At 39.2% G+C, this 21,957-nt stretch overlaps 1 protein-coding gene across 1 annotated transcript; it reads right to left on the reverse strand.

The window, feature by feature from the left end:
• Positions 1 to 13,609: 13,609 nt before the first annotated feature.
• On the reverse strand, positions 13,610 to 14,536 carry LOC113886934 (olfactory receptor 13H1-like). Its single transcript, XM_027533639.1, has one exon. The coding sequence runs from the start codon at positions 14,534 to 14,536 to the stop codon at positions 13,610 to 13,612; it is 927 nt and encodes a 308-aa protein (XP_027389440.1).
• Between the last annotated feature and the right edge of the window lie 7,421 nt (positions 14,537 to 21,957).

Consider the following 21,957-nt stretch of genomic DNA (forward strand, 5'->3'; position numbering starts at 1 on the left):
TTTGGGGCATCTACGGTGTAGTTTCAGTCTCATGAGGCAGTTGTCAGGCCTTGGTGAGAACAGGCTGTGGATGGGAAGGTTTGTCTTGGGCGTTAGACAGCAGGGAGAACTATCCAGGCTAATGATGTAGGTGATCTCTTTGGATTCTCTACTCAGGACAGACTCCAAATCTCAGAAAGCACATGATGTCTATAGACAAGTAATTCAGGAAGTAGAGTAAGAATTTATAACAAGCTCCTCAATAAAACCTAATACAGGATAAAGCCTTCTGAAAAGAAATCAGGACCAAGGGCCAACAAACTGAAAAAATACTGAGCTGCTGCCAAACTTCGAATTACAGTTGTTTTTACTTATGAGTGATCCTACAAGAAGGGCTTTTAACTAGAAGGGGATGACAGAAGATGAGATGGTTGCATGGCATCACCGACTCAATGGGCATGAGTTTGAGCAAGCTCCTGGAGATGGTGATCGACAGGGAAGACTGGTGTGCTGCAACCCATGGGGTCACAAAGAGTCGGACATGGCTGAGTAACTGAACTGAACTGAATGAGAATTTAAAGGCTCCTTTTTATTCTGTATACTCCCAGAATTAAAATCAGAAAACACAATCAGTCAGAAGTGAAAAGGTCTTCTTGGAGTAGAGTTATGGGATTGTGACTGAAACAAAAGTCAGGTGATCTGATCTTTATTCACCACAAGCATAGTTTATTAATAGCATTACAAGAATTGGATTTTCAGGGCACAGATTTTTTCAAGGAGTACTAAAGTTTCACCTAGAATGGCAGCATTTTAAATCATAAAGCCTTATTTTGACTGGCAATATCTGCCATCATATAGCCCTAAAAATCTCAAAACAAATGCCAGTGTAGATAGCTGGAAAACAAAGAAGACATTTTTGTGTTTATATGATTTTAGAGAATCTCACTCAGAGAAGGTGATGACACCCCACTCCAGTACTCTTGCCTGGAAAATCCCATGGATGGAGGGGCCTGGTAGGCTGCAGTCCATGGGGTCGCTAAGAGTCGGACACGACTGAGCGACTTCCCTTTCACTTTTCACTTTCATGTATTGGAGAAGGAAATGGCAACCCACTCCAGTGTTCTTGCCTGGAGAATCCCAGGGATGGGGCAGCCTCGTGGGCTGCCATCTATGGGGTCACACAGAGTCGGACACCCCTGAAGCGACTTAGCAGCAGCAGCAGTATCAGCAGAGAATCTCACTAGACTAACCATATATGTGTGTATGTATATATATATATATATATATATTTATTGAATAATTCAGTGTTTTAGCGCTGTGTGGGCTAGATTCTTTCTAAATTAACTAGACATATGTGGAGATTTTCACATGTAGTCACAGGCTTCTGATGTTTCAGAAATATATTGGGTACGCTTTTCTTCACACAGGTTTCCCAAAGAGGGCTTTCCTGGTCCCACTTACCATGTAAAAGCATGCTTCCCAGGAGGACTCATTTCATTTTTTATACTAAAATTAATGGATGCTTGGAGTATCTTCCCTGTTCTCTGTGCTCTTCAGAAAGCTCCCAGGTCCTCAAAATATACTGGAATAGATAGTGAGTACAGAAAGGAATTGCTGTTATTCATATCAGGCAGTGCAGACTGTTGGTTAAGAGCATGGATTCCTAATCAAAGTTTGAATCCTGGATCCATCACTGATTCACTATGTGACATTGGTAATTTGTTTAACTCACTTATTTTGGTTTCTTCAGTTATAAAGTTGGGGAAATTATAGTGACTACCTCATAGGGCTTTTGTGCTACATATATATTTATATATCTGGTGCATATATATATATATATATATATATATATATATATAATATATATATTAGCTATTATTATTTTAAAGTGAATCTTCATTTGGGAAGTAGCACCCATGACAATGTGACCACATTTGTCGTCTTTCTTTGCTGGAAGAGGGAAAATAATTAAATGAATGAAGACATAAATAAGGCAATATGGTCAGATTATACTATGAGCCTTCTGAAAGAAGAATTTGCATTTTATTTATTTCTATAACTCCAGTACTTGTCTCAATTCCTGACACATGGCAGGAAGTTAATGAATAAATGAAGATTGGGGGAATCAAATTGATTTTAGTCACTGGAATAGCAAAAAAAGCCCCTCAAACAAAAACAGCAAGGTCTCTAAGAGTTGTGTTAATATATAGCTCCTTACGTGTTGTAGGATCATTACCTTACTGACGTATTCGGGTCTTTCAAGGGGGGTGAGTTACAGGTGCATCCTAGGAGATCCATGTCAAGACTGACCATTCCATACATATATGTTGATTTGCTCAAAAAGACAAGTAAGGCTTCCTTCTTCCTTGCTGGGTGTATGTTCTTCACCTGCTCTTGGGTTTTATTTTGATTCTATTCAGCATTTTAGAAACCAGGACTTTAAGTGGTCCAAAAGATGAACAAGAGAAGAAGAGAACAATCTTAAACATTATCTGCTGTTACTTTCTGTGTTTATTCACTCTGGTTCCAAAGAAGCGATTTCACTAAGAGACTTCAGGGATTAGGTCCCTAAAATAGGCAATTAAATCCTGTTACTGAACTAAAGCTGTATATTCTTCTGGGATGTTATTTCTAAGTCATTAAAATACAAGTAGATTTTGTCTATTAATACCAATGTTTTATTAGTGACAGTATGTAAAATTTTTGACTAACACTATCAACCCGACTTCTGCTCTTGAGTTACCAGATAATGGAACCAACACTAGGGTGATTACTCAGAGTCCTGTGTTTCTTGGGAGGGTTTCCAATGCAGTGACTCAAGAAGGTAATGAATGAACAGGAAAGGAGGAATGGCTTCCATCTATTGTGATGCCATGAAAGCTTCGATTAAGCATTCAGGTAAACAAAATTATGTTAACAGTGTTTATTGGAGATTTCCTCTTCTTATTCACTTTACCCTCAATTTCCCCAGCCCATCCCAGCCTCTTTGACTTGAATGGTTTCTGGAAATCCCACTTTTTCCTAAAACTTTGGTGAATTACTTTTGAGGTGCCATACCCAGGTGGCACTGTTGGTAAAGAATCTGTCTGCCAGTGCAGGAGACACAAGAAGTGTGGGTTCAATCCCTGGGTTTTGAAGATCCGCTGGAGTAGGAAATGGCAACCCACTCCAGTATTCTTGCCTGGAGAATCCCCATGGACAGAGGAGCCTGGTGGGCTACAGTCCTTGGGGTCTCAAAGAGTTGGACATGACTGAGCGTGCATGCACTTCATAGGCGGTCATTGTCTAAATATAATCCTGCACCTTCTCATTCACTGTCCCATTGATCTACTTCATCTGTGCCTATGGCTAATTATGATAATATTATTTTATTGATTTCTTGCCCAGTTGTAGCCTGAATATATGATCTGATTGTTTATTATTTTACATGTATCCTTCTTAAAATTTCCAACTCAGAGTTCAAGATTTTAGGGGCTAGGAATGAGGCATCTTAGTAAATAGTCTAGCTGGAAAAGTGAAAGTTAAAGTGTTAGTAGCTCAGTCGTGTCTGACTCTTTGTGATCCCATGGACTGTAGCCCTCCAGGCTCCTCTGTTCATGAAATTCTCCAGGCAAGAATAATGGAGTGGGTTGCCATTCCCTTCTCCAGGGGATCTTCCTGACCCAGGAATCGAATGCAGGTCTCTTGCATTGCAGGAAGACTCTTTTTTAAAAATTTATTTATTTTAATTGGAGGCTAATTACAAGCAGATTCTTTATCACTGAGCCACCAGGGAGTGCTTCTCAAAATGTTTTCAATGAGATAAAAACAGAATTGAGAGTAAACAGTAACTTTTAAAGTGATTTGACATTGCCAAAATATTTTTGTTGTATTTTGTAAAATATCAGTCTGTAACAGCTTGGAACTTTAAAAATAGTTGTATTTTACCCCAGACAGTTAAGTATTAGTTGGCCATGTATTCATTTAACAAATTCTTATTATGTATGTACTCTGGGCCAGGAACTATGCTAGGGAAACAGATGAAAACCTTCTTGTTCTCAATAAACTTATGATCTAATTTGGGATAAATACTCCAAAACAACTGATTATAAAATACTAGGGAAGATGTTGAATTTAAGATTGAACTGAATGTTATTAAGCAAAAGAAAACGGGATTAAGTCACCTGTCCAGGTTTAAACAGAATGGAGTACGCTCTGGGGAAGGCTTCACTGAGGACATGACATTTGATCTGAACTTGAAGGATGACTGAGGTTTTGCCAGGCATAGAAGACAAGAAGGTCACTGCAGGCAGAGAGAACAGTGTACACAGTGGCATATATACATAAAGGGGTCAGAAAACAGTACTGCTTTCCTGGGGCCTGGGGTTTGCAGAGTTAAGGTAGAGAATAAGGATAAACAGGTTTGCAAGGGTCTCAAGTAATGTTGTATATCCTATAGGTAGGACTTCACAGGTGGCTCAGCAGTAAAGAATCTGCCTGCCAATACAGGAGATGCAAGAGACCCAGGTTCTATCCCTGGATCAGGAAGATCCCCTGGAGAAGGAAATGGCAACCCACTCCAGTATTCTTGCCTGGCACTTCCCATGATAGAGGAGCCTGGTGAGTTACAGTCCATGGGGTCGCAAAGAGTCAGACACAACTGAGTTGGCTGAGTACACAAGCATGCATCCTACGGGCAATAGGGACCCACTACAAGTTTCTAATCTTGGAGTGGGATTGTAGAGGAAGGTTTAATATGATGACATTTTCCCCTTTAGATAGTCATTCTGGAGAAGTTGGTTGGATGGCTAGTTTAGAGAGAGACTGGATTAGAGAAAAATAGGAGCTGATTATAGTCATCTTGGTAAGGGCTGAGGAAGCTGTGAACTAGGGCAGGTGCACTGAGGACAGAGAAGAGATGGATTTCAAAAATATTTCAGAGCAAGAATCAATAAGATTCGGTGAGTGAGTGGTCATTAAGGGTAAGTGAGGAGAAGATGTAGAGGTTAAGTCTGAGGATAATGAAAATACCATTGTGTAGTATTTTTAGAGTACTTTTAGCTTTTTAGTGTCTAACATCTATGATCTCATTTGATCTTTCAACCCTTCTGAGACAGGTTAAAGAATACATTTTCCCCTGTTGGACAAATGCAGTCCAGAGAAGTTAAGTGATTCATCCAGAGTTTCATAGCTCATTAGCAGCAGAATCCAGACTAGAATCCAGACTCCCTGACACCCAATCATGTGCTTTTCTCACTCCATCATGATGCTGTACTGAAAAAGTGCTTGACCTGCTGCTTACACTTAATCAGAAACAGTTGGTATGCATATTACTAGCAGGGAAAAAAGAGAGAAGGAACACAGTGAGATGAACACCAACTACTTTTGAGTCAATTGAGACTTCAGTGTTAGTAGTAATAACTGTATAATAACAATGCTGCTGCTAAGTCGCTTCAGTCGTGTCCGACTCTGTGTGACCCCATAGACGGCAGCCCACCAGGCTCCCCCGTCCCTGGGATTCTCCAGGCAAGAACAATGGAGTGGTTTGCCATTTCCTTCTCCAATGCATGAAAGTGAAAAGTGAAAGGGAAGTCGCTCAGTTGTGTCCGACTCTTAGCGACCCCATGGACTGTAGCCCACCAGGCTCCTCCGTCCATGGGATTTTCCAGGCAAGAGTACTGGAGTGGGGTGCCATTGCCTTCTCCATAATATAGGTAAAGCTTATTGAGAACTTACTATGTTCCAGCCATAGTTCTCAGCATTTTATATAAAATCAACTGATCCAATTGTTTTAACAACCTTATAAATTCAGTCTTATGATTGTCATTCTGTTATAGATGAGGAAATTGAGACAGGAAGTTGCCCAAGTTTGTATAGCCAATAAGAGTCAGGGTCAGATTTTTTTAGCTAGACAATCTGAAAACCTAATGTTTTTACCTTTCCCAATTCAGCAACAGCTTTACCTTCTTCCTACTTTTCTTTTTCAAAGACTCCTGAACCCATCAGTCTCCCCTCAAAAAGAGCATCCGGCATCAGGAGAATTGTATCTTTTAATTAAATTAATTTTTTATTCAGGTATAATGGACACATAACATTATATTAGTTTTAGGTGTACACCATAATGATTTGATATTTGTATACAATCAGTAATTACCACCACAATAATTCTAGGAGAATTGTATTCTAATCCCAGTTATATCACTAACTGCTAACCTTGATAATATCACAGCCTTTTTATAGCTCTTTATCATCAGTTAATGTCAGTTTCACAATAGTAATAATATCTGCTTGCTTATCTCATTAAATTATTTAGAAGATGATATGAGGTAATATATGTTCAAGAATAAGATAAACCATAAAGTGCATTAAGTGTTTATAATCTTAAGAACTAGGAAGATATAAATTCACATAGTAATGCTGCCCGTGTATATGTTTTTCTTCCCACCTAGACAGTGAATTCTTTGAGCGGAAGGATCAAATATGTTTTTTTGACCACTCCATCTCTGGCAATACCACTCTACTTGTATAGTAGGTAGTTAATAAGTGCATGTTAAATGAGTGATATATGTACAGAGGCTGGAATGCCTGGATGAGGGCGCAGCCTTGAAAAGCACTATTTAAGAAGCATATAGGCATTTCAATTCCTGGTGCCTTAGGTTCATGTGATCCAGACGTCATGATGACAGCCAACACTTGCTGTTCTCTAACTATAGGCCAGGTGCTTTTCTAAGTGCTTTACACGAATTGAGTCATACAGTTCTTATAACTGAGCTATGAAGTCACATTCAACACCATTCCCATCCTTTTAAGCTGTCAGCTGTATTGTAAAAGTATGTAGACTTTGTAAACAGAGATTTCAGTGGCTTTTGAGCTTTGTTCCTTGAAGCATCTACTTCAGTGACATCATTGGTAACAGTTTCCTTAAAACTTCCTCAGATTCTTGCAATTCCTGCAACTGTCTAAAGTTGTTGGCAACATTCTTTTACCTTCCCTCTCACAACACTTCCAAAGGCTTCATAGACCTCTAATTCTCTTTATTAAATCCCTTCCTGCCTGATATAACTAGAGTGGGATTGTCTACATAATCAAACCCTGAACACTATAAGTAGTGTTACATCAGCCCACTTGACATGGAGAGATCGAAGCACAGAAAGTAACTTGAAAGAGGACTGGTAGAATGAAGCTCTGAATCCAAAAATTTTGGCTCCAGGAGCTGTGGTCTAAATAGTGAGTTCACTGCCTTTCCTCAAGTGAAATCCCCAATCCTATGAATGGGGCATGGTATTTTTTCTTAAATCTCTATTGGAAAATATCATTTTGCAACTTTTTTTTTTTCAGTTTGCAAACTTTCTTCTCAATTTTTAGCAGAGCTATCTTAGTTTCAAACCAATCCTTGCTTTCCAAGGTGAAGCAAGGTAAGCTTCACTACCCAGCTATCTAGAATGGGGAGCACAGTGGAATGCTTCTCACAGTGCCTGTGAGTGATCAAGAGGCCAAGTGATAGTCAACCTTAGGGGTTTTCAACAATCTGGAATTGATTTTGTTCTACAGCACCCTCATACAATTCATTTTTCATAGTTAAAATGAATTAGTATCAATGTTGCATTAGATTGCCTTTGGGATTTAGATGCCTAGAAACAGAACACTGGTGCTGGAAGGGCCATAGCTATGTTAACTAGCTGCTATGCTTGTTAAATAAATGCAATTATCCTCAAATTAAAAATAAAAACATTTTAGAAATAAATAAAAACTAATTTGGAACAAAAAGCCAAGTGCCTACTTGTTTCAAAGTTAAAATTTAAAGTCAGCAGATAGATCCGTATATATTGATCTGGAAGAATGTTCATGATATATTGTCAAGTGGAAAAAGCAAGTTGCAGAGTAAATTGATGATATTATTCTCTTTTTAAGAAAAGAAAAAAAATCTATATAAAATAACACCTAGATGCAGAATGTTAGAACTAGAGAGATCCTTGGGTAACAAACACAACTTTCCTATTGTATTGATGAGCAAATTTGAAGGCCAAAGAGTGATATAATTAAGGTCACATAACCAGTTAGTAGCAGAATCAATTCTGCAACCCCATCTCCAGACTCCACTCTGTCACTCTGTCTGTAAGCTGTGTCTCTACCAACAAGTCAATACGGAGACAAAGCATCTAGTGACAGTTACAGTTTTGTAGTAGAGGCATTATTAACAAAAATACGATTCTCACTTTAAGCTGCAAATAGAGAGCTGTAATAGAGAGTAGAATATTTCTCCCCCTGAAAGCAAGGTCACTAAAATGAGCACTCTTAATATTTCTCCTAATTTCTGATTTTCTCTCTCCCTAAAGGCTGTATTATTTTTTCATGTAAAATTTTATTGATTCCATCAATTTAACTTTATTTCACAATGTTAATTTGAAATATTTATTTTAATAGTAAAGAATATTTTGCAAAATGTATGAAACTTGCCCTAGCACCTAGTACCTAGTGCCTGGTTAAAAGTAGAAAGTTAACATTGGTTGAATGAATAAATCCAAGATTTCAATCACTTGGCTTTTTTTTTCAAAATTAGTTTTTATTTTTAAAATGTTTTTATTTTTAATTTGAGGATAATTGCATTTATTTTTTATTTCTTGATTTAAAACATGATTTCTGTGGCCGAGAATACTACAATCTCTTAAAAATATGTAATAGATGGAATTTGAATAAATGTTGCATGTATTTGAAAATTAGACTGTTTTGATAAGTGATTTACTCATTCCTTTTATTTAGTTAGTGAGTAAACATGTGAGGCAGGTCTCTTGTGTGTCTGGTACTCTCTTTGCAGTACCAAACAAAGTGGCATCAACTTCCAGTGGTCAGTGTCTGACGAGTGCATTGAATATCTGCTTGCTCAGTGATGCTGTACTTCAGATCTAGGTGCTGTGCATCATCTTTTTATCTATTCATCTATGTCCAGTTCTCCATCAGGTTGCTTTGGAGAAGACTTCATTATGTTTGGTCAAACTGCCCAAAAAGTGAAACCAGGAGACAAGATATCTGGGTCTTAGTCTTAGATTGCTTCCAAAAAGTTTCATGGTCTTGGGAAATTTACATTCTGTTCACTGAGCCATTGATTCTTTATCTAAAGCAAGAGCTCTGTAATAGATCGTTGTTTGTCAAATGTTTTATTATCAGAACTCCATTTTCAAATGAAATTTTTCACAGAAAATTTCACCTCCATTGACAGGTTCCAGGCACCACAGCCAAACCCATAGAACTGCATGAACCAAAGTTTAAAAACCACTATATTATGTACAGTAACAGGGAATGGAGTTTTTAAAACATAGTCAATTGTATGATGGAATATTATTCAGCAGGAAAAAGGAACAAACTACTGATGCCTACAACAACAAGGATGAATCTCAAAATCCTGCTGAATAAGAGAATCCATGCACAGAAGAGCATATACTGTATGATTCCACTTATAGTCAATTCTAGAAAATCAAAGCTGACATATAATGAAAAAAATCAGATGAGTGGTTGCCAGGGGTTGGGGGTGGAGGAAAGGGTGGACTACAAAAGACCATGAGGAAACTTTTGGATGTGATAAAATTGTTAAGTAGCTGTATAGTGGTGGTGGTTCTGGGAGTACCTGTCAAAATTTAAATTGTACACTGTAATTACATAAATTTTATTGTACATAAATTATATCAAAAAATCGGTTAAAAATCACTTCATTAAATAATCTCTAAGGCCTCTGAAATTTGGATACAGTGAATGGGATCTGAAATCAGTTATATCTGGATTTAAATATTGGTTCTATGGCCATGGGCAAATCACGGAACCTCTAAGAGTCTCAATTTCCTTATCTCTACTATGGATTGATAGTAGTGATTCTTCCCTGAATTGTAATGAGAATTATATGTGATAATGGACATAGCTCAGTACCCAGTATATGGTTAAGTGCTTGATAAATATTGGGTGCATTTATAATTTCAAAATTCCAGATACTTTTCTGGACAATATTGAAAAGTTCAGAGGTGGCATATAGATGATCTGAATTCTAATTTTTATTCTGTTACCAATTATATATGACTTTCAGTTCAGTTCAGTCACCCAGTTGTGTCCAGATCTTTCCAACTCCATGGACTACAGCACACCAGGCTTCCTTATCCATCACCAACTCCCTCAGCTTGCGTAAACTTATGTCCATTGAGTCGGTAATGCCATCCAACCATCTCATCCTCTGTCTTCCCCTTCTCCTCCCGTGTTCAATCTTTCCCAGAATCAGGGTCTTTTCCAAGGAGTCAGTTCTTCACATCAGGTGACCAAAGTATTGGAGCTTCAACTTCAGTATCAGTCCTTCCAATGAATATACAGGACTGATTTCCTTTGGGATTGACTGATTTGATCTCCTTGCAGTCCAAGGGACTCTCAAGAGTCTTCTCCAACACCACAGTTCAAAAGCATCAATTCGTTGGCACTAAACTTTATGATCCAAATCTCACATCCATACATGACCACTGGAAAAACCATAACTTTGACTAGATGGACCTTGTTGGCAAAGTAAAGTCTCTGCATTTTAATATGCTATCTAGGTTGGTCATAGCTTTTCTTCCGAGGAGCAAGCATCTTTTAATTTCATGGCTGCAGTCACGCATGATCTGCAGTGATTTTGGAGCCCAAGAAAATAAAGTCTGTCACTGTTTCCATTGTTTCTCTATCTGTTTGCCATGAAGTGATGGGACTGGATGCCATGATCTTAGTTTTTTGAATGTTGAGTTTTAAGTCAGCTTTTTCAGTCTCCTCTTTCACTTTCATCAAGAGGCTCTTTAGCTCTTCTTCGCATTCTGCCATAAGGGTGGTGTCATTTGGATATGTGAGGTTATTGAAATTTCTCCCAGCAATCTTGATTCCAGCTTGTGCTCCATCCAGTCTGGCATTTCTCATGATGTACTCTGCGTATAAGTTAAATAAGCAGGGTGACAATATACAGCCTTGACATATTCTTTTCCCAATTTGGAACCAGTCCATTGTTCCATGACCGGCTCTAACTGTTGCTTCTTGACCTGCACACAGGTTTCTCAGGAGGAAGGTAAGGTAGTCTGGTATTCCCATCTCTTTAAGAACTTTCCACAATTTGTTGTGATCCATACTGTCAAAAGCTTTATCATAGTCAATAAAGCAGAAGTAGATTTTTTTTTTCCCGGAATTCTCTTGCTTTTTCTATGATCCAACAGATGTTGGCAATTTGATCTCTGGTTCCTCTGCCTTTTCTAAATCCAGCTTGAATATCTGGAAACTCTTGGTTCATGTACTCTTGAAGCCTAGCTTGAAGAATTTGAGTATTACTTTGCTATCATGTGAAATGAGTGCATTTGTACAGTAGTTTGAACATTATTTGGCATCGCCTTTCTTTGGGATTGGAGTGAAAACTGACCTTTTCCAGTCCTGTGGCCACTGCTGAATTTTCCAAATTTGCTGGCATATCAAATGCAGCACTTTCACAGCATCATCTTTTATGATTTGAAATAGGTCACCTGGAATTCCATCACCTCCACTAGCTTTGTTTGTAGTGATGCCTCCTAAGGCCCACTTGACTTTACACTCCAGGATGTCTGGCTCTAGGTGAGTGATCACACCATCATGGTTGTCTGGATCATTAAGATCCTTTTTGTATAGTTCTTTTATATATTCTTGCCACCTCTTCTTAATATCTTCTGTTTCTGTTAGGTCTTTAGTTCTATCCTTTATTGTGCCCATCTTTGCATGAAATGTTCCCTTGGAATTTAGTTCACTGATTCCTAAATTGTCGATGTTCACTCTTGCTATCTCCTGTTTGACCACTTCCAATTTACCTTGATTTATGGACCTTACATTCCAGGTTCTTATGCAATATTGTTCTTTACAGCATTGGACTTACTTCCATCACCACGGACATCCACAACTGAGCATTGTTTTCACTTTGGCTCAGCCTCTTCATTCTTTCTGGAGCTATTTCTCCCCTCTACTGCAGTAGCGTATTGGGCACCAACTGACCTGGGAGTTCATCTTTCAGTGTCATATCTTTTTGCCTTTTCATACTGTTCATGGGATTCTCAAGGCAAGAATACAGAAGTGGTTTGCCATTCTCTTCTCCAGTGGGCCACATTTTGTCAGAACTCTCTAACATGACCCATCCATCTTGGGTGGCCCTACAGGGCATGGCTCGTAGTTTCATTGAGTTAGCAAGGCTGTGGTCCAAGTGATCAGTTTGGTTAGTTTTCTGTAATTATGGTTTTCATTCTGTCTGCCCTCTGATGGATAAGGATAAGAGGCTTGTGGAAGCTTCCTGATGGGAGGGACTGGCTGTGGGGGAATCTATGTGTTGTTCTGATGGGCGGGGCCGTGCTCAGTAAATCTTTTGTCCAATTTTCTGTTTTGTGTGAGGCTTTAGACAATTGTTCATCTTTCTCTGGGCTTCTGTTTGTCTCATTGTTAACGTGAGGGATGGATTATGGTAACTTTTGTTACCAGCTTTACAGCAATATTAGGAATACAGAATGAGATAATATATTTGAAAGAAGTTCAGAAAAAGAAAAAAAAAATGAAACACTACAGTAACGTAGGAAATGGCTATGATACAATTTTCTCATGATTCTGAGGTTAAGTGGAGAGAATCGTGCTTTTACAACAGGCCTTGCCTTCAGTAAAGTTGTAAAATTTCTGACATTTGTCTTCTGGCCTTTTATTATACCATTCTTCGTCCTATTTTCCAATTTCACTTATGCCTCACCTCCTGCTAACAGTCATAGGAGGTTGTCTTACAGCTTAGGTCTCTTCTGTCAGTGAGGAAATGATTCTGAGACATTTATTTACCTGAAGTTGAATAGCTTGACGGGTGACTACTAATGTGTTTTATGTAAAGAAAGAGTAAAAATATTGTGAAAGTGAAAAGTGAAAGTTGTTCAGTCGTGTCCGACTCTTTGCGACCCCATAGACTATACAGTCCATGGAATTCTCCAGGGCAAAATACTGCAGTGGGTAGCCTTTCCCTTCTGCAGTGGATCTTCTCAACCTAGGAATCAAACTGGGGTCTCCTGCATTGCAGGTGGATTCTTTACCAACTGAGCTATGAGGGAAGCCCCCCCAAAAGTACTGTCTGTAACTGAAATTGAAGTCTCAGTAGGAATAAGCTTTTGTGGTGAACACATCCTGAAGATTCTCACATGACAATCACCTACTGTACCAAGGGTAAAGGTGTTAATCCCTCAGTCGTATTCAATTCTTTGTGACCCCATGGACTGTAGCCCGTCAGGTTCCTGTGTCCATGGAATTCTCCAGACAGAATACTGGGGTGGGTCAGGGGATCCTCCTGACCCAGGGATCAAACCTGGGTCTCCTGCATTGCAGGTGGATTCTTTACCATCTGAGCCACCGGAGAAGGGGACAACAGAGAATGACATGGTTGGATAGCATCACTGATTCAATGGTCACTTTTTGAGCAAATTCTGGGGGATGGTGAAGGACAGGGAAGCCTGACATGCTGCAGTCCATAGAGTCCATAGGGTCTCAAAGAGTTGGACATGAGTTAATGACTGAACAACAACCACTAAAGGTAAAAATGAAACTTTTAAACAGTTTTTACCATCACTGAAGATGTAGCTGAATGGTATTTTAGAAGTTTAGAAGCAAAGAAGACTTATGTCCTTTTTGCCATAACTTTCCTCATTGCCCCTTTAACATCCTTATTCCTCAGGCTATATATTAGGGGGTTCAGCATGGGTGTCAGAGCCCCATAAAACACTGAGATAAATTTGTCTTGATCCGAGGATGACTTGGACTGTGGTTTCATATACATGGAAATGGCTGCCCCATAGAAGATCACCACCACAGTCACATGAGAAGCACAGGTAGAGAAGGCCTTGAGCCTACCCTGGGCTGAGCGAATCCTTAGGACAGCAGCGGCAATTCGGACATAGGAGAGGAGAACAAACCCAAAGGGTAGGAGAAGGGTAAAAATGCTTGTGATGAGGATCAGAAGCTCATTGAGACTGGTATCAGAACAGGCCAGCTTAAGAAGGGAGAGAATCTCACAGACAAAATGGTTGATGACATTTGCCTCACAGAAGTGAAGCCTCAGGGGTAAGATGAGCATGGAAGTAAGCACAAGAGATGCCCCCCATGAGGTAGCAGCCAGCCAGACACACACTGAGCTGTTCATGACCACGGAATAGCGCAGGGGATTGCCGATAGCAACCACACGATCATGGGCCATGACAGCAAGTAGGAGGCACTCTGCTGTACCCAAGGCCAAAGAGACACTTATTTGGGTCAAACATCGTGGGTAAGAAAGGTAAGGATGAGCAGAGAAGCAATGCACCAAAGCCTGGGGCATGGAGACTGTTCCATAGCAAAGGTCCAAGAAAGACAGGTTACTAAGGAAGAAATACATTGGAGTGTGGAGGTGAGGGTCAATGTAGATAAGAAAGATGATAAGTCCATTCCCCAATAATGTGCTGAGGTAAGTGATCAGCACCAATGTGAAAAATGTGACTCTCCACTCAGGATAGTTAGATATTCCAATAAGGAGAAACTCGAATACTGCTGTAGCATTATCCATGGCCATCCTTTCCACTTTCCACTATTCATTGAATGGGTCCAATGTAGTTGTCTAGTTTTACCTGAGAGAATGAGAATAGACACGGAAGGATGGTATAAGAAAGTTGGAAATAATTAGGGTGTACAGGATCATTCTCTTTGCCGTCTTCAAGAGATATAAGAATACAAATGAGATATCTATGATGGGAACAGAGGCCAAGCTAAAAATCTACTCCCTCCCCTGGAAAACAGCAAATTCCCCATCCTTTAGAAATGGTTATATGAAAAGTTCTCCAACCCACTTTTGCCAGATGCCTTTTTGTTTCATTTTTTTCCAAGTAAGAAGAGAGGAAAAGGAGGGCATCTTTCTGCTTCTCTCACTTGTTCAGTTTCCAAGACAAATCTGATTCATAAAAATGGTTGAACATCTGTCAGGTTGAGTTATTGCCTCCACCAAGAGGGTACCTTCTGACAGTCTTAGCTAAAATATTGCCTACTCTTGTGTCTCACTCTTAGATTGTTCATACCTCCATTCTCCCATTTTGTTAGTATCTACTATGGTTCTTGTCATAGAGTCCTGCCGAGTATTTCTTTGGTCTGAAGTGATATTCTATAAATATGGTTTATCATGGAACTGCTGAGGTCTGTGAAAACTCTGCTAATGTCCATGGTTGGAGTTACATTTCCAGCTCTTATGGTGTTTTCCTTGTTGTGATTTCAGGGCCCCAGTTAAGAATGTGACAATCTAATATGATGTTTCTAAAAGTTTGAGTGGTAAGAAGTGACCACCCTACCTGAAAAAGCACTCTCTTCTCACCTTCATCATTCTCTTTCCCCTCATGCTGCTTAATTTTTCTGATAGCACGTTCCAATATTTGAAACTGCATTAATGATTTGATGGTTTAGTACTTACTTGTCTGCCATGCAAATGTAAATTGATTGAGGACTGAACCTTGTCTATTTTTCTTTTTTTTACTGGCTTGTCCTTGGTACCTAGGACAGTGCCTGGGCCATCATATGTAACTGTTGGATATGGAATGAATAGAGGAATGTATAAAGTCCTGGGAGGTCACACATATTATTCAGAATCAAACTATTCCTCTTGTCACCTGCACTGCCATTCTTTATTCCGATTCATTGTCATTACTCACCTGAATTTTGCCAACAGCTTCCTCACTGGTTTCCCTCTTTCTGGCTTTGCCCCCATTCACTTCAAATGATTCAGCTAAACTGTAAGTTGGATCAGATTACTTTTCCATTAAAAATTTTCTATAGCTTTCTCTTTCAACCTAATTTAGCACCATCTCCTTGCTATGAGCTATCAGGTGTTACATGGTTTGCTTTCCCTTTACCTCTCGGACCCCAGTGCCTCCTATTCTTTTCCTTGCTTACTTCGCTCTAGTCACACTGGCCTCCTCGTTGTTCCTTAAACACCATGGCTCATCCCTTTCTCAGAGCCTTTGATCTCTTTGATCTTGTTACTCCATATTTCTGAAACCAAGATCCTTGTATAGCTTACCTTCCCACTCCTCTCAAGTCTTTACTCACAGTGCATCTTTTTGGTCAGTTTTTCTTTGGCCGCCCTGTGTAAAAGCTTTACATTTCACCCCTGGTATTTAATGTCTCCCTTTTGTACATGATTGTTTTCTTTAGAATTATTACTTCTAGCACATTATATATTTGATCTATGAATTATGTTTTTAATTATCTCTCTCAACTAGAATATATACTTAGTGAAGTTGCTGCTGCATGCCCAAAACCTAGAATAGCGCCTGGTGCATGGAAGGTTCTTAAGGATTATCTGCTTAATGAATGTGTGAATGCAACTCTTTAGCTGTTCCACACTAAAAGACAGCCTCTCTTTCCACCTGCCTCTTCCCTAGATAATGCTGTTTATATGCCAAGCACCCCGTAATGTATACGTGCTCCTTCATGACAGCAACTTTCCCTTCTCTTCTATCCATTTCTTGAAGCTTCTGCTACTCACTGGCTATTTCTCTGGATAAGTTTCTTCCCTTCACTGGCTGAGATTTTTATTTGCAATCTAGTTAAACTAAGTGATCTCTAAGAGTCCTTCTACCTCTAACTTGCTAGGATTCTCTGATTTCCCTCAATTAAAATGAAAACAAAACAAAATTCAACACTCCTCAGAATAGGAAGAATCCACATTTTCCTCCACTGTTGGAGAAGCATGTGGGCTACAGAAAGGGTTTACTAAGGGATGGAATTTCTCTAACCATCTTTGAAATGGGAGACTCACTTGTCTTTAGAAGTCTTTAGCAAAGAAGATTCTATAAACCTCCCACTTCTCTGTCCTGGAGTCCAAGTAACCTATCTCTGTGTCTAGTTCTCTACTTGTTCAGCCTCCCAGACAGGCTAAGTACACAAGAATGTTACATTCATGGAAGTGAAAGTGCATGCCACTTGTGAAGTGGTAAACACATGTAAGGGTTAAGGAGAATAGTAACTTGCCTTCACAGGACTGTGCTCATAGCTTGAGAAATCTAATGCTGATTTTGTCCTCATTTATCATGGTACTCTGAGAAAGGGGTTTCCCTTGGATTGCTTCTTCCTTCCCAAGCTAAAATTGAAATAGTCATTTCCACAGAGGAAAAATGTAGAAAGATTAGAGTCACACGACTATATGAAACAATGCCCTGAAGCCTGTTATATTTTAAGTTAGTACACTCATACTTCCTGGAGAAGGAAATGGCAACCACTCCAGTATTCTTGCCTTAAGAATCCTATGGACAGAGGAGTCCATGGGGTTGCAAAGAGTCGGACACGACTGAGTGACTAACACACACACACATACTTGAAATTTGAGTGGTTTGTGTTTAACTCTCAATTACCTATATATGGGCCATTCAGAGTAGAATATCTAGAAAGATGGTGGACAAGCTGCAGATGGGAGGATGAAGTGGTTTTGCATAGATACAGACTGCTGATTATTATGCCATTTAAAAATATCTGTTGCTCCTAGAATGCTATAAAACAGACTGATTTTGTTGTTGAATATTAAATATTGATCAAATGTTTTCTCTCCTTATATAAACCTATCATTCTTAATGACCTGAAAGATGTGTTTTGTTTCTCCAGTATTGAGGTTGTGTTCATAGAGTCTAGGGCTTCCCTGGTGGTCAGACAGTAAAGAGCCTGCCTGAAAGACAGGTCTGTGGAAGACCCAGGTTCGATCCCTGGGTTGGGAAGCTCCCCTTGAGAAGGAAATGGCAACCCACTCCAGTATTCTTGCCTGGAAAATCCCATGGGTGGAGGAGCCTGGCAGGTTACAGTCCATGGGGTCGCAAAGAGTTGGACTTGACTGAGCGACTTCACTTTCTTTTCACTTTTTATAGAATCTATCCCTTAGCTTTTCCTGAATTTAACTGAAAAAGCTAATGAGCCATTTGACTAAAACTTGGTGCTCAGTCTATGTGGGTGTGGGGAGATTTGTTTTTAATGGTGTTAAGCTTACTGACAGAAACTGGAATCGAACCTATGAACTTGCCTTCATTAGTACTGTGTTTGGACCTATGGAACTAGAATTGATGACAACTTCCATTTCACACTCAAAGGCTTTTCAGCATCTAAATCAAGGGCACTATTTTTCATTTAGTGTGGGCCCTGTTGTCCAAAGACAGTGCTGATTGTCTTATCCTAAAATTATCATTAAAGAAGAATGTTTCCCATCTCAGTCTTGTTGCCTGCAATTATTTATATAGCCTAATTTTTCTTTCAACTAATAGCTGCCGTTTGCCTTCCTGGAGGTTGCCCATGTCTGATAAATGAGTAGAGATTTTTTTAAAAAGTAGGAAGGGGAATGAAAGAAATTGGAGTCTTTTTCTGATATTGACTCACCATTGGAGGTTCCTCTCAAGTACCAGTAGATGGAGCAGAATGAGACTGCCGAAAATATCAATTTTCTAACAGTTGTCAGGTTTGGAACGCTGACAATCTTCCTGAAAACTCTCCTGATGAGATTTCAAAAGCCTTTCCAGCTTCTCAAACTCCCAAATGCCTGGAAACCTGAAGAAAAAAAATATTTTTTTAAAAAAATTAGGTCAAGTTACAATTGCCAAATCTTTGATGTACAGCCCTTGTTGATGGTATTATATTATTTAATTTCCTAGACAAACATTTCTTTCACTGACCTTTGACTCATATACATTGTTGTCTTATTTTTCCTAGAAAAGTTATAACATAAGGAGGATTGAGGTCTTTCAAATACTTTGCCTCAAAACCCTTAGGTTATTTCAATTTTAGAGCTGCTAGATTAGACACCTTTTGCCTCTTCGCAATACTTATCTATCTATTACCTTATCTTGATGAACTGGAACACAATTAAACCAAACTGTCACTTTAAAAAGACAGAAATGATAATAAACCATGTTGTGTTCAGGGCTTTAAAGAAAACTGAATGATTTCAAGGAAGTATCCTGGGCTCTGTGAATATCTTACCCAGTTTCCTACTCTTCCCTACTACCTATTTTCAGTATCAGAATGTGAAAGTGTACAACCTGAAGACTCCAAGGTCCTGAGCATTCCTCAGTCAGCAAAAAGATCTAATGACAGTTACTCTACCCACTAAAGCATTTCAAAAGCATTAAACTGGAGTTGAAGCCCAAAGCCATTTGGTTACCCCTCAGTTGTCCAGGAAACATAACGAACAGAACCTGCCTTACAATTAGCAGTTTGGTTTTTAGAAATTATGCCATTCTTCCCCTTCTCTTGATCTAGGTTCAGAATCCATCGCTATATGTTTACCTGGAAGCCATCACCAGAGGTTCTATCTCTGGGAATATACTTTGCTCTGAACTAAATCTATAGATCCTACTTTCTCAGCCTACTCATGATGTCTGGGGTCCAGTTCTCTTCCAGAGTCCATTCCAAGTGCAAGGAGAAAGTTGATGAGCTGCTCAGTAACTTAAATACCTTGAAGTTGCAAAGTGTTACCAGACCATTTATCTCACGAGTACAGTTCAAAGTTTCTGGTCCAGAAAGAAATAATTAACTTGTGAGAGCTTCAGGGACCTCATCCCAAACAGGCAATTAAATTTTGCCAAACCAGAGTTGTTTGGAAAAGAAAAAAGTGATATTTTGTGTAGGGAAAACAAATAAAGAGAAAGGAGACTTTTGAGACCACGAGACTTTTGTATACCACTGTTGGGCTTTGCAGAGAACTAAGAAATAATTCTTTTTTATTTCAGTCTGTAGTCTCTTCACATTCTTTCTGTATTAAATTGGTGCCATGACAGAGCTTGCAGCTGGTAGAGAAATGCCTACCGGGGCACGGCTGGGATAGACAGTGCGCAACGGCAAGCGCATGTGGTATTGATTCCCACGCTGAAATAGCCCTCAGGTTTGCCTTTCCAGTCCCATTTCCACCACCCCAGCCTGCTCCAACAGCTTCCATGGGAGCTTTTTGTCAACTGTATCAAGTCTGTATTCCTTCATGTGACATGCAAGGTCAACTGTGATAGTTCCCCATCTATCATTGAACGTTCATTTGTTCAGGCATTTACACATTACTGTATTTATTCTACAAATAATGATTACCCACCATGTGTCAGGCAACGGACTTTGCAATGAGGATACAATGGAGAAAAAAAAATCCAGACAGAGATCCCACTTTAATGGAGGGAAAATGGATATTAACCTAGCAATCAAGAATATAAATATGCACCTGTAATAAGTGTTACATGGTGATATTTTTATTGATTCTCACAACCACCTCTGTCTCCCACGACTTCTCAACAATTTCTGTCCAGTTGAGTCAGGATACTTTCTTCATTGCTCTTTGAAAGCTCACTCCTATTCTTTCTGCACCAATAGTCCTGATGGTCTACCAACCTCAAGAGCAAAATACTACGTAATCCATTTTTCAACACTCAGCCTAGTAATTTGGCTCTTTTGTTATATGTTTGTCTATGTTATTGGATTCTTTAGCTATATCATAGGTAACCTGAGGACAAAATGTTGTTTTTTCACTTCTGTAACACTTTTTATGGTAGTAGCAGTAGATAATAGCGGAGTGGGAAGCCGTCTGAGGTAGTGGTTATGACTGTGTACTCAGAGGCTTACTAACTATGTGACTTCGTTCAAGTAATTCAATTTATCTGTCCCTAATTTTCCTTTTCATAGGAAATAAGTAAATACATGGAAAGCGCTTAGAATAGTGCCTGGCACATGGAAAGTTTCAATAAATATTACCATTATTAGCTTTTTCTGCTTCTCCAAATGCATTTGCATAAGTTGGTTCTTTTATTTTATAAATGAAAAAATTGTGCCCTAAAGCAATGAAGTGAATTGGCTAAAGGTCACACAATTAATTAAAGACAGAGATGGAGAGAAAACTCAGGCTTTATTACTTCCAGATCAGTGACTTTTAAGAAATTATCTGTATGGTATTTTACTTGATGCTTTCTTTGAGGACAAAGGTCTCAAATCTGGTACTGAACAAGATTTTTTCCAGGTCCTTGGGTAACTCAGAATGCCATATTTTTACCACTTTATTAAGGCATCAATCATTAGCTGAAACTTGTTTCTCTGTCAATTAGTAAACAGTAATATTTAGGATTCTTTACTATCTGAGCCACGGCACTGCTAGAGGTAAAGAACCTGCCTGCCAGTGCAGGAGATGTAAGAGACATGGGTTCAGTCCCTGAGTCGGGGAGATTCCCTTGGAGTAGGAAATGGCAATTCCAGTATTCTTGCCTGGAGAATCCCATGGATAGAGGAACCTGGTGGGCTACAGTCCAAAGGGTCAAGAAGAATTGGAGGGGACTTAGCACAGCACAATATTGAAGATAAAGAATCAGCTCTTATGAAAGTACTTAACTTCAGTCAGCGTTATGACCACTGAATGCATCCCTGAAGTGTCATATCTCAAATTGTTTAAAAGGGAGGGCCTAATGAGAAAGTGGACACCTTACAAGCTGTCTGACATTGGGCTAGTCACTTTGACTTTCTGCGGCTTATTATTATTATTTTTACCATACAGACCATTTCCAAGGCTCATTCCAATTATGACCTTGGTTAAAGAGAAACTGTTCGTATTCAAAGCATCCTTTTTTGATAGTGGGTCATAAATATCTTTCCTGTGTATGAAAGATAACTAAGGAAGTTATGTTAAATCCTAGTATCAGTAAAAGGGTGGCAGGAAAGATCTGGGTTAAGGTAAAAAAAAAAAAAAAGCCGGGGAGAGGGGCATTTGTGGATTCTGTAGTTTAGTGCAGGGATGTATCCTAATAGTGAAATGAAGGCCTTAGAAGACTGAACAGCAGGAGTTACTGTGGGCAAAGGGAAAGAGGCAGGGGTTGGGGGACTAAGCTGATGGGAATATGTTTCTCTATTTTGGAAAGATTGTGACTAGTAGAAGACCTTTTCAATAACTCTACTTCTGACGCACTCTTGAAAGATCCTTAATCAGAGGATGAGCAAAAGAAAAAG

Source organism: Bos indicus x Bos taurus, chromosome X, assembly GCF_003369695.1.
Source record: "Bos indicus x Bos taurus breed Angus x Brahman F1 hybrid chromosome X, Bos_hybrid_MaternalHap_v2.0, whole genome shotgun sequence".
NCBI classification, from domain to species: domain Eukaryota; kingdom Metazoa; phylum Chordata; class Mammalia; order Artiodactyla; family Bovidae; genus Bos; species Bos indicus x Bos taurus.